The 17655-nt window shown below is 31.9% G+C and overlaps 1 protein-coding gene across 1 annotated transcript; it reads left to right on the forward strand.

Moving 5' to 3' along the window:
* Positions 1-9470: 9470 nt before the first annotated feature.
* LOC107918078 (ethylene-responsive transcription factor 4) lies at positions 9471-10723 on the forward strand. The gene has a single exon (XM_016847582.2). The coding sequence runs from the start codon at positions 9945-9947 to the stop codon at positions 10473-10475; it is 531 nt and encodes a 176-aa protein (XP_016703071.1). The 5' UTR covers positions 9471-9944; the 3' UTR covers positions 10476-10723.
* The last annotated feature ends 6932 nt before the right edge of the window (positions 10724-17655 follow it).

Consider the following 17655-nt stretch of genomic DNA (forward strand, 5'->3'; position numbering starts at 1 on the left):
GAAGCCTCTACAATATACCTTACCATTATTTTTTATCAATTTTTTGGTTCTGAATTTAAATTAATTCTCAAGTCAATCAACCAATTTTAATTTCTTTTTATTATTGCAACGCATTTGACAGATAATTATGTTTTCAAGCACAAATAATTAAAATTAAAATAAATTATTATAAAAATAAAATTTATTAAAATTTAGATGATAAAATACATTTTCATTCATATTTTAACCATAATTGTTATAGATGTGGTGGTCGAAGTCCCATGGTAATTTCGTTATCACCATTGCTTGGCAGTCTACATGCAGTAAATTAAATAATTCGGACAAAACATGTTAGCAAATAAATATTTATATGTATATGGTAAAATAAATTGTATAAATTGTATTTAAATTATCAGATATAAAAATCAATAAATAACATAATAAAAAGTATAAATCAAAAAGAAGAAACGAGTTTAATTAGATGTTGAGGTTTGTTTTATATAGTTTTCTTAGGACAAATTTGGTCGCTTCTACAGTACTTGGAGAAATATTGGTCAAATGTCTCACAGGATACAATAACACGATAATCAAAGTAGTAGTACCTTTACAGTGATCAATGAACAAATGATATCTTTTTCCATCACCGAAACGTTAGAAAATATGAAGAGGAAAAGAGAAGAATTTTAGAGAGAAATAATCTCAGTGTAAGAGAGTGAGGTTGAGCAAAAACTTTTGAAGAACTCTCAACCTTTTATAGGCGAGGAATTTTGAAAATATTCACATATAAGAAGACAAAATTTACATTTAAAGGGGAAATTAAATCAATTTGATTAGAATTAAATAAAATTAGGATATATGGCCTTTTAAATAAGATTTTGTATATATTTGTTGAGAAAAAATAAATTTCGTGTTGAGATAAAATATCCGCAAGCCCATTTTAGGCCCGGTATTTCGCATCACCCACGTCTTACTGGTACGCCCCAACCCCAACGAGTTTGAACCTGCATTTCCCTATGTTCGAGTTAAGATTCCAAGCTTAGCCATTCAATCACTCTTTAAGTAAGTTCTCATATATATACACATCTCACACTTGGTCCTTAACCAATGTAAGATCTAAGTCTTTATTTTTCTCAACAAATATTCACAAGTAATTTATTTTGAACATCAATTTCTCATTCATCACTCAACCATTTTGAGCATATGATATATCGTTGTAAATGTCTTATGGAGTAGAATATGAAACTATAATTTTATGATTCAACTCTCCACCTTACTGAGAATATTGTTAACATTAATGGGAGACAACATTAATGGCAAACAATACAAAGTGGTGCAAGTTTAGCACCCTAAAGTTGACTTTGAAAAAGTGGCATGGGATAATTTTTTTTTGGTCCTTGAGATAATGGGCTATTTATTGTTTGGTCCTTAAACCTCAACTATAAATAGGCCTTCTCATTTCTCATTTCAATTCATCCCAACCAATCTTTCTCTCTTAGTTTTCTCTCTTCTCTCATTTGAGAATTCTTAAGGAATTCTATTTGTTTGTAATACTTTGAAGATAGTAAAGTTATCATCTGGTGTTAGTGCCCGAGGACGTAGGTATAATTTACCGAACCTCGTTAAAACTCTTATGTTCTTTTTGTCCTATTTTTCTTTCAATATTTGAGGGTATAATAGTAGTATTTAATTGTGCTATTAAATTACGTTAGAAGGAATATTCTGACTAAGGAAAGACTTGGTATTTAAGAGATCCTTGTGATCCACCTCTCTTCCCTGGGAATTGAACTTTGTGTGATTTTTTAGTACAATAATTTACACGCTTCCGACCCTATTGGAACAACAAGTGGTATCAAGAGCCGAAGGTTAATCGTAGTATGCTCTGTGGTTGCAGTTTAAACTGATCTTCCACATCAGAAAAGATTTCCTTAGGTATATTGAAAGATTATGGAGAAAACGGTCGGTGTAGGAGCTTCAACATCGTCCATGTGGACAAGACCGACAATTGCAAATGCAAGATTGGCCGTGGAGATCTTTGATGGCACGGGCCATTTTGGTATGTGGCAAAGTGAGGTTCTAGATGCCCTTTTTCAGTAGGGTCTAGACATTGCCATTGATGAAGAGAAACCAGATGATGTACAGGAGAAAGATTGGAAGGCGATCAATCGGTTGGCATGTGGCACAATTCGATCATGCCATTCTCGAGAGCAGAGGTGTGCTTTTTCAAAGGAGACTTCTGCAAATAAGTTGTGGGTGGCACTTGAAGAAAATTTTTTGAAGAAAAACAGTCAAAATAAGCTCCACTTGAAGAAAAGACTGTTTCGCTTCACATACGTCCCAAGTACCACAATGAATGATCACATCACCAAATTTAATCAGTTAGTCACTGATTTGCTGAATATGGATGAGACATTCAAAGATGAAGATTTGGCTTTGATGCTGTTAGGGTCACTTCCTGAGGAGTTTGAGTTCCTAGAAACTACTCTACTTCATGGCAGGAGTGATATATCTCTGAGCGAAGTCTGTGCGGCCTTATACAGTTATGAACAGAGAAAGAAGGACAAACAGAAAAACTCAATCAGAGATTCAGAAGCTTTAGTAGTCCGAGGTCGTTCATACACTCGGAAGAAAACTCAAAAGGGGAGATCAAAGTCAAAGTCCAGACTCGGGAAAGATGAATGTGCTTTTTGTCATGAGAAAGGCCACTGGAAGAAAATTGTCCAAAGTTGAATAATAAGGGAAAAGCTGCTGTAGATGCTTGTGTTGCAAAGCATGATACCAGTGACTCTGAACTATCACTGGTTGCATCATCATCGTCGTTCCATTCAGATGAGTGGATATTGGATTCGAGTTGTACCTATCATATGTCCCCTAACCGGGAGTGGTTCTCTGATTTAGTAGAACTAAATGGATGAGTTGTTTATATGGGCAATGACAATACCTGTAAAACTGTTGGGATAGGTTCAATCCAATTAAAGAATAAAGATGGATCAACCAGAGTTCTGACTGATGTTCGGTACGTGCCCAGTTTGAAGAAAAATCTCATTTCATTGGGAGCCCTGGAATCCAATGGTTCAGTTGTTACTATGAGAGATGAGGTTTGAAAGTGACATTTGGCGCACTTGTGATATTGAAGGGCATCAGGAAAAATAACTTGTATTACTACCAAGGTAGTACAGTTATTGGAGCAGTCGCTGCAGCTTTCGGCAACAAAGAATTGGACTCAATACAGTTGTGGCATATGAAGTTGGGACATGCCAGCGAAAAATCCTTGCAAATTCTGGCAAAGCAAGGATTGTTGAAAGGTGCAAAGGCTTGCAAATTAAAATTTTGCAAGCATTGTGTTCTGGGAAAGCAAAAGAGAGTGAAATTCGGTACTGCTATCCATAATACAAAAGGTATTTTGGAATATGTTCACTCAGATGTGTGGGGGCCTTCCAAGACACCTTCATTGGGAGGAAAACACTACTTTGTTACTTTTGTTGATGACTTTTCCAGAAGAGTTTGGGTGTATACCATGAGAACTAAGGATGAAGTGCTTAGAGTTTTTCTTAAATGGAAAACTATGATCGAAAACCAGACTGGCAAGAAAATCAAGCGGCTTAGGACGGACAATGGAGGGGAATATAAAAGTGATCCGTTCTTCGATGTGTGCCAAGAGTATGGTATTGTTCGACACTTCACAGTTAGGGATACACCACAGCAGAATGGATTGGCAGAGCGTATGGATCGAACATTGCTGGAGAAAGTTCGATGTATGTTGTCCAATACTGGGTTGGGCAAGCAATTTTGGGCTGAGGCTGTGACATACGCTGGCCATCTTGTTAATCGTTTGCCATCATCTGCATTAGAAAGAAAAACTCCTATGGAGGTATGGTCTGGAAAACCGGCTACAGATTATGATTCCTTACATGTGTTTGGAACCACTGCATATTACCATGTGAAGGAGTCAAAGTTAGATCCGAGGGCAAAGAAAGCTCTCTTTATGGGAATTACTTCTGGAGTGAAGGGATTTCGACTTTGGTGCTTAAGCACAAAGAAAATGATCTGTAGCAGAGATGTTACCTTTGATGAATCTGCCACATTGAAAAAGGTAGCAGATAAAGATATTCAGATGAGCAATACTCCACAGCAGGTGGAGTGTACTCCAAAATAGGTAGAGTTTGAGCAGATGGGGATTTGCCCAGTTAATAAGTCTAATTCTTCAGCCACTATGGAGGAATTAGAGGTTGAAAAGGTTCTGGCCCAAGAACCACTAAGTACACCAGAACCAGTTGCAGTTGCAAGGCCACGGAGAGAAATTCGTAAACCTGCTCGATTTACTGATATGGTGGCCTACGCCCTTCCCGTTGTTGATGATATTCTTATCACTTATCAAGAAGCAATGCAAAGCTTAGAAAGTGATAAATGGAAAAGCGCCATGGATGAAGAAATGCAGTCTCTCCGGAAGAACAATACTTGGGAGTTGGCGCAATTACCGAAAGGTAAAAGGGCAATCGGATGCAAATGGGTATTCGCAAAGAAAGATGGATCTCCTAGCAAGAAGAATATTCGCTACAAGGCAAGATTGGTAGCTAAAGGCTACGCTCAGAAGGAGGGAATTGACTACAATGATGTATTTTCCCCTGTTGTGAAGCATTCCTCCATTAGAATTTTGTTAGCCTTGGTAGCACAGTTGAATTTGGAGCTAGCTCAATTTGATGTTAAGACGGCTTTCTTGCATGGTGAGTTAGAAGATGAGATCTATATAACTCAGCCAGAAGGATACACAGATGCTGGTGGTAGAAATTGGGTTTGTAAGCTGAACAAATCGCTATATGGATTGAAGCAATCCCCGAGGCAGTGGTACAAGCGATTTGATAGCTTTATGATAAGGCAGAAGTACACAAGAAGCAAATATGACAATTGTGTATATTTGCAGAAGCTGCATGACGGATCTTTCATTTATCTACTCTTGTATGTTGATGATATGTTAATCGCTTCGAAGAGCCAAAATGAGATAGATAAGCTGAAGGCTCAGTTGAATCAAGAGTTCGAGATGAAAGATCTAGGTGAGGCCAAGAAGATTCTCGGCATGGAGATAAGTAGAGATAGACCGAGAGGCAAGCTCTGTTTAAATCAGAAGCAATATCTGAAAAAGGTATTACAATGTTTTGGTGTAAATGAAAACACAAAACATGTAAGTACTCCACTTGCTTCTCATTTGAAACTTAGTGCTCAATTATCTCCGAAGACTGAAGATGAAAGAGAATATATGGCGAAAGTCCCATATGCTAATGCAGTTGGGAGTTTGATGTATGCGATGGTGTGTACGAGGCCTGACATTTCACAAGCTGTTGGAGTTGTGAGTAGGTATATGCATGATCCTGGAAAAGGACATTGGCAAGCTGTGAAATGGATTCTACGGTATCTTCGAAAAACCGTAGATGTTGGTTTAATTTTTGAACAGGATGAAGCACTTGGTCAGTTTGTATCTGTTTACTCTTGCGAAAGCCCCAGTGAGTTAGAAGTCTACCTTACAGTCTACAGTAGCTGTGTCTACTACAGAGGCAGAATATATGGCAGTTACAGAAGCTGTTAAGGAGGCTATTTGGCTTAATGGATTGTTGAAAGACTTAGGAGTTGTTCAAAGTCACATAAGTTTATATTGTGACAGTCAGAGCGCTATTCATTTAGCGAAAAATCAAGTCTATCATTCAAGAACCAAGCATATCGACGTAAGATATCACTTTGTGCGGGAAGTCTTTGAAAAAGGAAAAATTCTACTTCAGAAGATTCCGACAGCAGATAATCCCGCAGATATGATGACCAAGGTGGTAACAACAATCAAGTTTAATCATTGTTTGAACTTGATTAACATCCTAAGAATTTGAGCACCTTCAGGTGTATGGCGCTCGAGAGTGCATTTGTAGGCACTACAAAAGATAGCTTTATCGAATTTGGGGAGTTGAAGGAAGTGTGTGAAGATGTGATTATCCTAATCAAATCTTCAAGGTGGAGATTGTTAACATTAATGGGAGACAACATTAATGGCAAACAATACAAAGTGGTGCAAGTTTAGCACCCTAAAGTTGACTTTGAAAAAGTGGCATGGGATAATTTTTTTGGTCCTTGAGATAATGGGCTATTTATTGTTTGGTCCTTAAACCTCAACTATAAATAAGCCTTCTCATTTCTCATTTCAATTCATCCCAACCAATCTTTCTCTCTTAGTTTTCTCTCTTCTCTCATTTGAGAATTCTTAAGGAACTCTATTTGTTTGTAATACTTTGAAGATAGTAAAGTTATCATCTGGTGTTAGTGCCCGAGGACGTAGGTATAATTTACCGAACCTCGTTAAAACTCTTATGTTCTTTTTGTCCTATTTTTCTTTCAATATTTGAGGGTATAATAGTAGTATTTAATTGTGCTATTAAATTACGTTAGAAGGAATATTCTGACTAAGGAAAGACTTGGTATTTAAGAGATCCTTGTGATCCACCTCTCTTCCCTGGGAATTGAACTTTGTGTGATTTTTTAGTACAATAATTTACACACTTTCGACCCTATTGGAACAACAAATATGTCTTAAAGTTCTCATAAATTATAATTTTTCCAGCAATTTGGTGGAGCCCGGAAAATATACAAAGTCAATCTATACCAATCCATGTCAATCCCCTTAAAACATGACTCAATCTCACGAGTGAACCCAGAAAACTTGTTTAAAGGCAGAAATTAAATTGTAATTTATATGATAATAAAAATATAAATTATATTTTTATAATTTTAAATGCTTAAATTAAATTTTTATCCAAAATACAATTTTATTGGAAAACATTTTCCATTTTACGCCCCTGCTCAGCCTCCACAGCCTCCCCCATATAAATGGCAGTCAAAAATGAGTGTAAGATGACGACGTCTCATCGTTACACATGAGCACACCAACCAAAGCAATACTTTTATAACACCAAACCCACTTCCACCCATCATTCAGACACATGTCTGCTCTTACTTTACCATGAACTAACGTCTCGGAAAGTAATCCATGTCGCAAGCCACGACCTTAAGCAGACCATTTGTCAATTTTGCTCCCACCCACCATCTCTCCAACACTCCACTATCCATCCGCCCAAGCCCCACATATTTTCTCCTCAACACTCTGCTGCCTCTTGGTTAGTAAATTAAATTAAGACGTTCAAGCCTTTTGAAGCCAAAGGCTACCTTTGTCCACACCTCTCATCTCATTTATGTTTTGAGGGCTAATTGAGTTTACTGTAATCATATTAATCACTAAAATGATATAACGGTGACAATAAGATAAAATAAAATTTTAGTAAGTAAATGGGTTTAACTCAAAAGAATTAATGATACAATAATCAGTTTTCAATCAGATTACTCCTTATAAACAATATTTTCGGACATAATTACAATTACTTGTGTTTAATTGAATATGTCCGATTGTTCCCTTCGCTAGCTCCGCAAAAACTCGGTCAGATTACATTTTAATCAGAATAAAATTTTATGACTTAAAAAATAATTTAACAGTTTGGATCCAAGAGTCTTTGAGACTTGATCTTGGATAGTTGAGCCTATTTCAAAGATCGCCTAGACTTAATCTTGAAAATAACTTTTTATCTGTTTTGTGTTGGTGCAATCAGATTGGGGAGATCTTTGATCCAAAAGTCGCTTAGACTTGTTATTGGATGGAAGGATGATTCCGCTTCATGGGCCTTCTAAGCTTGATTAGGAGTGAGTAAAACTCGATTCAACTCAAAATTTTGATTTTTTTTAAATTTTCAGATAATAGAATTGAGTTATTTAGTTTTTTTGAATACTTGAATAAGTAATTTGATTTTTCAAATTTGAATTAAGTTGAATTTTATAACTTAAATAACAAATTGATGTAAGTGTCCTTTGGGTCCTTGATAGTTTTCAAGATGTGCAAATTGATCCTAAAAAACCAAAAAGTTCAAAATAATCTTCAAATTTTCAAAATATTTATAATTATTTTTTCAATTTTTTATAAATACATATAAATTCAAAAAATATAAAATATTAAAAATATTGAAATTTATATAATAATTCTAATTTATATATTTTTTAAAATATTCCAAAATGATAAATTTAAATTAAGTTTATCATCTAATTATCTTTTTTTCTCTTCTTTTATTGTTAAAAGAATTCTTAAATATATATATAGTGTTAATGTTCTTTAAATTGAAATTCAGTCATATTATCGACAATATTTTAATATAACCAATTTAATTTTTTAACATTTCAACTCAAAAAAATGAATTCGATTCAATTTGATTCGATATGACTTGACTCGACTTGAAATCATTTCACTTTAGACAATCCAAAAAAATTTCAAATCGAGTTAGAATGATAAAATAGGAATCGTCAACTCTACAAAATCGAATTTTTTCACTTGGTTCAATTGAACACTCACCTTTAATTAGCTTGATCCTAAAGAAAAATAGGCTTAGCCTCCTTTCTTTCAGTTTAACATGATTAAAGAGCAACTTTCTTTCGAACTGATACATTGTTCTTCAAAATTTCTTCATCTTTTTTAATTTCTTTAAAAATTTCTTGAGATTTTGGAGAGAGTTTCGAGTTTGCAAAATTTTTCTTTTAGGGAACTTATATATTTCTAAACTTTTGAATTTGTGAAGATTTGTTGATGGCTTGAAAGTGACCCTTTTTATAATGCCAAAAGCCGAGTTAGTTAGAGTTCTTGTAGAATATAAATTATTTATTTAAAGTGATCCACCAAGATAAATTATTTTATTTAATATTTATCTCTTATTAATTTAATTAATTTATAGATAAAATAATAATTTAATATTATTATTTAATTATTTTAATTTAATTAATGATAATACAAATTTTTATTATGTATCTATTAATTAATTTGATTTAATGAAAATAAAATAATTATGAGAAAATCTTTAAAAAATGAGAAAATTAATTTTTACAATATTCAAATAAAAAAGGGAAAATCTTTTTATCATGAGAGAAAAATAAATAAGAAATGGATGGATAAAGCTCATGGGCACATTGTTACTTCAAGTGCAAAAGCAAATACGTGTCAGTATCAGAACCAAACAACCAAACCCACTTACAACCGTTAGATCCCATTGACCACTTCAAAGCCGACAGTTCCTGCCAAATAAGTTTCCGGAAAATTACGAGATCCGACTCACGCGGCATGAGACACACAGTTCCCTCCAAAAAAAAAAAAAGAAGATAATCGCCGTCACTATGAGTAACTTTGCCGTTAATCCTAACAAACATCCAAACAAAGCAACGGCGAAATCGCCGCTTTAACCGCCGTTAACAAACGCCGTCCTCGAATGAGACACATTGCTATTTTCTGGCAGACACGTGGATCCCCAAAGTTTTTATTGCAAGTGGGCCCACTATGTTTTTTTTCTCTTTTTTGCTGCGGCAGAGGCGGCTACGAGTCGGTATTCATTTAATTTATATATTCACTTAACACTTTGGTTGTGTGGATTAGGGCAGTCAAAAGACTGGGATGACTCAGTCACTAGAATCCGATGCAAGCGCTACTATATTAATTATTCCATCATCTCTTCTTTTTAACACGTGTACAGTCTGATCTCTTTGTGCGTGTGGGTCCTGTTAGCATTTATCCTGTTTGAAAAATGAAGACGCGGTTTTCCATTACATCCAAAGGGTTTTTTTTCTTGGAAGAACCCGTTTTAAGATTTAACTTCTTTTTTCATTTTAGAGAGTATAAATGAACGTGGCGGAAAATGATTGGAAGCCCATATTGAACTAAAGTGGTTCTTGCAACAGAAAACGAACTCCCACAAATCCTGCTTTGACTGCCGAAACGGTGCGTTGTATAGCTCACCCTTCTTCTATATAAGCCCACCTCTCCCTAGCCGTTCTCCTTAACCCATTTTCCCTTCCCATCGGTTCATCTCACTACTGTTCAAGAAAAGTTACTTAAAGAAAGGAAAACCATGGCTCCTAGATCAAAACCCAGCCCGATTAGCCCGAATCCCGACCCGAATTCTAAGGAGATCCGCTACCGCGGCGTTAGGAAGCGCCCATGGGGCCGTTACGCAGCCGAGATCCGAGACCCGAGGAAAAAGACTCGAGTCTGGCTCGGCACCTTCGACACCGCCGAGGAAGCAGCGCGTGCTTACGATGCGAAGGCGCGAGAGTTCCGCGGCGCTAAGGCGAAAACAAATTTCGCCGACAACAACGCCAACGACTTCACGCGCAGCCCTAGCCAGAGCAGCACCGTGGAGTCTTCTTCTCCGCCGCCACTTGACCTTACTCTGGCCAGCCCGTGTTCTTCCCTCCCTGTGACGGCGCAGCGTCCGGTTTACTTCTTCGATGCCTTCGCTACTGGCGGTTCGGGTTGCCCCGCATCCGGATTCGCTCAAAGCGACTCCGATTCGTCGTCGTCTGTTGTAGATTTTGAAGGAGGAGTGCGGCGGAGAGTGTTTGATCTTGATCTTAACCAGTTGCCAGCTGAAATGGATTGATTTGCCTCCTTTTTTCAATATGTCGTTTTCAGCTTCAATTCTCAGCGTTTTGGGCTTTCCTCTTTTTTTATTTTTCCCTTAATTTTTGGGTTAAAATTTAAAACTGACATGTAATGTATGTTGTGTGTAAAAAAAAAATTGTAACTCCTAGAGATCTATATTTTTGGCAACTTGAGAACATTTTCTCAATGTTGTTTCCCCTTTATTATAATTAAAAAAATTAATAACATAAATTAAATGCTTTTTCATATTTATTTTCCAATTTAAATTTATTTTATCCCTTGCTTTAACAATTTTCTAATTTATTATTATTACGAAAAAAGAATGAACGTAGATTATTACTACATCAGGGATACAGACGGGCAGTGAAACGACACGTCAGCAATAAAATATTAGTTTAGTTAGCGGGAGGTTCGGCGGATGTTAGAAAATCTATTTAGATGACATCACGCATGGGATCCCATAAACCGCATTAGTTGTTAGAATAAAATAATAAACGAAATCAGGTGCATCGAACTACAAAATATCTACTACTTTTGCACATTTGATTGGGCTCTGATCAAATCCGTCTGGTAGATCAGATTCAGCATCCAACGGTCGGAATTAAGGGAAACGAAGAGGATTCAAATGGAGGCAGTTGTTGTGGAAACACTCGTTAAACGGGAGGAATCGACGGCGGAAAGCGAGAGGGTAGAATCATGATGGGAAATCGGATGGTGGGACCCACAGAGTAATTCCGTGTTGACGAGGTTCATGTCGGGATTTTGGGTTTATGTCGTCAGGTGCATTTCTCGCCGCCCAAATATTTATTTTATGTACAACTTTCAATTAATTAGTACCAACTAACTTTCTTTTTCCCCTTTCTTTTTTAATCTATTTTAATATGCCGAACACGTGGCAGCTGGCAATGAAATTATTTAATTAAGTTTTTATTGTTTTTTATATTTATTTTTTAAGAGTATTGTGGTCTTTTAGTGGATAACATTCAAATTTTTGAAACTAGGAAGAATTTTTTTTGAATTTATTATAAATTCCGGTTATATTTATTATTTTTTGATACAATGGTCTTTTTTTAATCTGTAAATAGGAGGATAATGTGTTTTAGTACACTCGAACTCACGTCATCTTATATTGACAACAATATCTATATTAATTGAATTAAGACTCAATTGATAAATAAACACACATTTGCAGTTAGTAGTGATTATCCATTTCTTAGAATTGGATGGCACATGATACCTTTTATTTGCCCTTTACCTAACTTAATAAAGAAGAGAAAACCTTAATTTAAAGCTTTTTAAAATAGTCTAATAAGATAACAATTAATTTTTTTTATCTCAAGTTGAAATTATTGTTTAAAATTATAAATTTGGAGAAAATGAAGGTTTGTATGAGTTTGTTTATTTTTTATTTTTTTACGTTTAATTAGAGGTGAGCATTCGATCGAATCAAGTAAAAAAATTTTGAGTTAATTAAGTTCATGAGTCTTATTTTATCATCTTAATTCAATTTGAATTTTTTTCAAATCGAGTTAAATTAAAAAAATAAATATGTCAAATAAAAATATTGTTATTGTATAACTAATTCCATGTTCAAGCACAATAAAACAATCAGATACTAAATTTGAATCATTAATTAGGTCCCAAATTATTGTTTTAGAAAATTTTAAAATTTTAAGTTTTTTATAATTTTTTTTATAATTTTTATAATTTTTCAATATATAAATTTTGAATTTTTTATAAACATTTTGAATTTTAATTTTTTTTTTTGTATTTTTTGTTTTGAGAGAAATCAATTTGCTCATTTTCAAAGTTGACAGGGACCAAGAGGGTATTTACACCAATTGGTTATTCGAATTATTTAAATTATGTGAGTTATTCGAATTGTGAAATTCAGCTCGACTCGAATTCAAAACTCAAATCGAGTTGACTCAAATAATTCGAATAATTTGATTCGATTAACCCGAAATTCAATTTTTTTTATTTTTCAAATCGAATCGAGTTTTACTTACCCCTATGTTCAACTATTCATGTTTGAGATTTGTAATTGCTCCTTCCAACAATGACATGATAAAAGTTTAAATTTGTATTTTTTTTTTCTTTGAAAACATAATAACCTTCACTATTGGTGACTAATTTACAATAATTTTGTAACTATAACTACCACTTTATTGGAATTGTTATTATTGTTTAATCATTTTCACACAATGGATTTAAGAGTGAATTAAAAGTTAAACTTATTTAAAATTTTATTTAGATGCAATTTAAAAAGCCTAACAGCCTCTTTATATATATATATATATATTATATTACCAGTTGATAGGTTCTCAGTTGACATGAAAATTTAATATTTTGAGATAGTATACTCATTTTGTTGACATATGATAATTGTTTATGCAATCAATTTTTAATTCCATTTTAATTAAAAAACACACACATAGGTCACACTTACTTTATAAATGAGTATAAATTTCTTCACTACTTTCATAAACTCTCTAGAATTTTTTAAGAAATAACTTATAGTTTAAAATAATTTTTATATAATTATATATAATATATTACATTAAAAAAGAAATAGTAATCATTTCTATTGGCTCAGAAAAATCTAGAAGTACCATTTATTTTTATTTTATTTTTTAGTCTAAATTTAATTTTAATCCCACAGCACTCCCATGCTCACACTTATCGTATAAATGTCAATTTATTCGCTATTTTCATTAAAAAGTTAATTTTAATCTCATTTTGACTGGAGAATGGTTCATATTTATATATAAGTGTCAATTACGTACTCTTTGATAAACCATAAAAATTTTTCATTTCATTGAAAATGAAAATTTTCAACATTTAATATTTGATAATTAATTTAATTTTTTATTTAATATAAAAGTTTTAACAAAAAAACAGTTGAATAAGATAAGTAAGTACGTAACTACTTATCACTTAATGTAAAAAATGTTAAATTTATATTATAAAATTAAAATAAATTATATATATTTTTTAAAATGAGATATTCTAATTACCATATGTATCTTTTATCCAAAATTATCTAAAGTATTATACTAATAAGATTAAAGTTAAAAAATAAATACCTTTTTTAAAATCAATATTTACTTTTATCAAACAACATAATTATATTCAGTAGTTATATTTACTAATTTATCAAATAATTTTTAATATAAAATCTAGCAGTAAAAGTTTAATACTTAAATTTTTAATTTATCAAACACACCCGAAATTCATGAGAGAAAGTTTACGGTTTAAAGTTATTTATATATTATTGATATGAATGGTGGTTATTTTAATACAATATCAAGGCTTCGTTTGTTTCATTGAATTTGGCTTCTGAAAAATGACTTATTTTTCTAGAAAATCTAATATTTTCTGGTATTTAGATGGAATATTTTTTAAACAACACATTTTCTTATTGTCCTTTAATTTTTTTAAAGTTATTCGGTGACTTTTGTTTAATATTTTTCCTTATAATTTCCATATGTTTAATATAAAGTTTATTTTAAATAAATTATCTATTTACTTTAATATTTTATTTAATCGAATTAAATCTTAATGTGATAATATTAAAATGGATGAATGTCAAATTGTTAATCTTGAAAATATAGTTTGAAAAAAAGACACATATTAATAACATTTATCAAATTAAATTTATATTTTTTAGATATGATAAAAGTTAATTACATTCGATAGAGCAAAGATGAATATAAAATTACGAAAATCGAATATTAACAAATTTAACATCAAAATAATTTAATTTAATTATATATAAAAATAAATAACATGTATAAGATTATTAATAATATTGGCTAAATTAAAATATATTAATAATCAAACTATGATGAATTTTTGTGTTATTTTAATATTAAATAGTTTAAAATTTAAATAATATTAATATAATTGAACCTAAATTAGTTAAATATTTAAAAAATTCATAAAAATAATGTAAAATGAATAAACATAACTAACTAATGCATTGCAAGAGAATGTAAAATAGTTTTAAATAGCTAATTAAGTATTAACTCAATTGGCATCGGTATTATTGTTAGTGTAAGAGAACGTGGGTTTGAGTGCGCTTAAGAACATTATCCTCCCATTTAAAGGTTACGGAGGAGCTATGGGTATATCTAAAATATAATACATATAATGCCTTTAAAAACAATCTATTTTCCTAAAAATAAACCACCTAAAAATTTCATTAAAATTTTGAATAAAAAAATAATATTATAAAATAATCTAAATTTAATAGACATGAATAACTCATTCTAAATATATATATATATATTTGAACATTAATTTCATTATAATTTTTTTGTCATATTTGTTATTTTTGATACAATGCATATAACTACCTATAGTCCCTCCCAAACTCTTAAATAAGAGGATAATGCACTTTAGCGCACTCAAATCTACGTACTCCTGCACTGACAATAATATCGATGCCAATCGAGTTAATATTTAATCAAATATTTTAAATATATTTTATTTAAAAATATATAAATAAAATGGTTTTAAAAAAAAATCTATTTTGCTAAAAGCAGCCCACCTAAAAAAAAGGTGAACGCGTGGGCTTTTTTGGAGTGGGGCCCAGTCATGAATAAACACGGCCAACGACAACATCCCTTTGTTTTAATTATATTTAAAAATAAATAAATATCGAAAGTCACCAGAAAAAGCGAAACGATTTCGTGATTGAATTTCTCCCCGCACTCTCACGTTGAGAGATGGACATGGAGCCAATGAAGGAGCGACACCTCTGGGGTGGTCACGTGATCTTTTTGTACGGATGTCTTGGTGGGCGGCTGAGAAAAAGAATAAAAGAAAGGTGCGGGCATTGGGTGACATGTCCGAAGGTGAGTGACAGTTAGGCCGGCGCGGGTTTTGAATAGTAGGACCCGCATACGCGTTTGTTCGACACGTGGTGTCTGTTTGTTAATGTGAAAAGGTGATCGCTTAACCCTCCTTTTGATTTTATCTTATTCTGGAGCTTCGTAGAGATTGGGCGGCTGACGAACCAAGAGTGTAGCTTACTGTTGTCACTGTTTCTGCTACTTGGAGGCTTCCTCGTGTTTTCTTTTTTCAATATCATATTTTTTTAAAAAATAAATCAAATAATATATTTTAATTTTTACAATAATTAATTAATTGTATTATTTATTACCAAACGCGTCAAGATTTGGTTTTTAATTTTTATATTTAAATATAAAAATTGGTTCATAGAAATTGCAGTAATACTATGAAAAGACTATGAAAAAGTTGTTTACTTTTTTCTTATTGAGTCTAAATAATTTCTTAAAAATGGAAAAACCTTGAAATTATTCAACAGGGAAGTAATTCTGTCATTGAAAAACGTTTTGACTTCCATTAATTATTATTATTTAAACATTAGTATCATAAGAAATTATACTTTCTTTTTTTTAGAATAACAAATATTTAAAAATACGTGATAAAAGCATTATGAAGGTTTTTGTATTAAAATTATATTGTATTTTATCTCATTTATTTAAAAAATAGAGAAATTAATCTATGTACATAGTTATATTAAAGAGCAAATCAGTTCTTTTTATTAAAAAAATCATCAATTTCTACTATTAAAAACTAACATTGCTAACAAAATAACCAAACACATATGCTTCATTATGACATGCTGGGACCAATTTTCAATAGTAGAAATAAATAAAATCATTAGCAGAAGGAATAATTTCCTCTTTGATCGAATGTACATAGACTAATTTTCCTCTTTTCTAGTAGTTAGGACAAAATATAATCCAACTCTTAATATAAGAACCTTTGTGACACTTTTATTCAAAATACGTAATAAAGTACTTCATTTGTAGGGAGAAAAATTCTTTCTAGAACAACTCATTGACAGAACAATTTATTGACGAAAATCTTTTGCTATGGAATAAAAACAATGAATGAAACCTTGAAATATGATAACATTTATTTTTTTTTCCTTTTTAAAATTAATTTCATTAATAGTATCAAAATTTCACTATGGCAAATTGATTCTGATACGAAAATTTTTGCAAAATTTATTTTTAGCCATTTTTTAAAGGTGTCGACTATGGTGCGAACCAGTTACATCTAAACCGTTGATAGTTGGTTAGCAAAAGGAGGTTAGTTGGGCTATTAATGATGCCACACTAATAGGAAGCAACCTACAAAAAAATTCATTCTATTATTGGTGATAACATTAGTCATTTTCCATAGCTTCTAAAATTTCCATTTTCAATAAAGCATGGATGAAGCGATGCCTCATAATAGTATCTATGCAAGTAGAGTTAAAACTTCTAAAGTTCTTCAAAAAGGAAGAAAAGGCAAGCATAGGAAAAAAAAATTACCATTGTCTATTACAATCGCAACATCAACGGACTACATTAGTGGTGACTCATCCAATGTATTATATTCAGGTTCGTATGGAGTTCACACTGTACTTGTCACCTTCTTTGAAGTATTGATTTTTCCCTTTTGGATTAGATAATAAGTTTAGTTTCAATTTCATCATTTTCCATTTTTGCTATTTCGATCGGTTGATTTTTACTATTCACTTATACTATATTTAAAGCTTTTGTCTGAGTTTGAGTTAATGAGACATTAATTTAGTTAAAAATTATTAAAAAATTGTTCTTTTTACAAAGTAATAAAAACCTATACTTGCATAGAGTGTTTTGAGTTGGTGTCTCGAGTTAACTTGACACCAATTCAATTAAAAATTACTTAAAAACCCTCTTTTAATAAATAATTTAATATTAGTATAATGGTGTTTTTGTCTTTTATTATTTTATATGAAATGTTTAAATGAAATAACAAAAAAATGCAATGTCTAAGGATTGAACCCAAAATTAATAAATGTTTATCCACAATTTTTATTAATATAGGGTGACCCATAATATTTTAAAATATTTATATATATTATATTAAATTCTAGTTAAACCCCTAAATAAAGGAAAAAAACTTTTCGAATATTATTTTTTCCATCCACAAAACTCGAATTCAGATCTCATTTAAGACATATCAGACTTCTTACCATTCATTCAAGGACCATGATTTGATTGTATAAATGAATGAGTTAAATCATTTTTTTGGGCATGTTATTCTTTTGTCTAAGCTTGGACAAAAAAGTTGAAGCCTCACTTTGAAAACGCTAGTTAAGTTCAGGCCTAATAGGG

This window comes from Gossypium hirsutum, chromosome D05 (genome assembly GCF_007990345.1).
Source record: "Gossypium hirsutum isolate 1008001.06 chromosome D05, Gossypium_hirsutum_v2.1, whole genome shotgun sequence".
NCBI lineage: Eukaryota > Viridiplantae > Streptophyta > Magnoliopsida > Malvales > Malvaceae > Gossypium > Gossypium hirsutum.

Excerpts from the sequence above, each read along its gene's own strand:
- LOC107918078 (XM_016847582.2), top strand. The coding sequence starts at position 9,945 with ATGGCTCCTAGATCAAAACCCAGCCCGATTAGCCCGAATCCCGACCCG.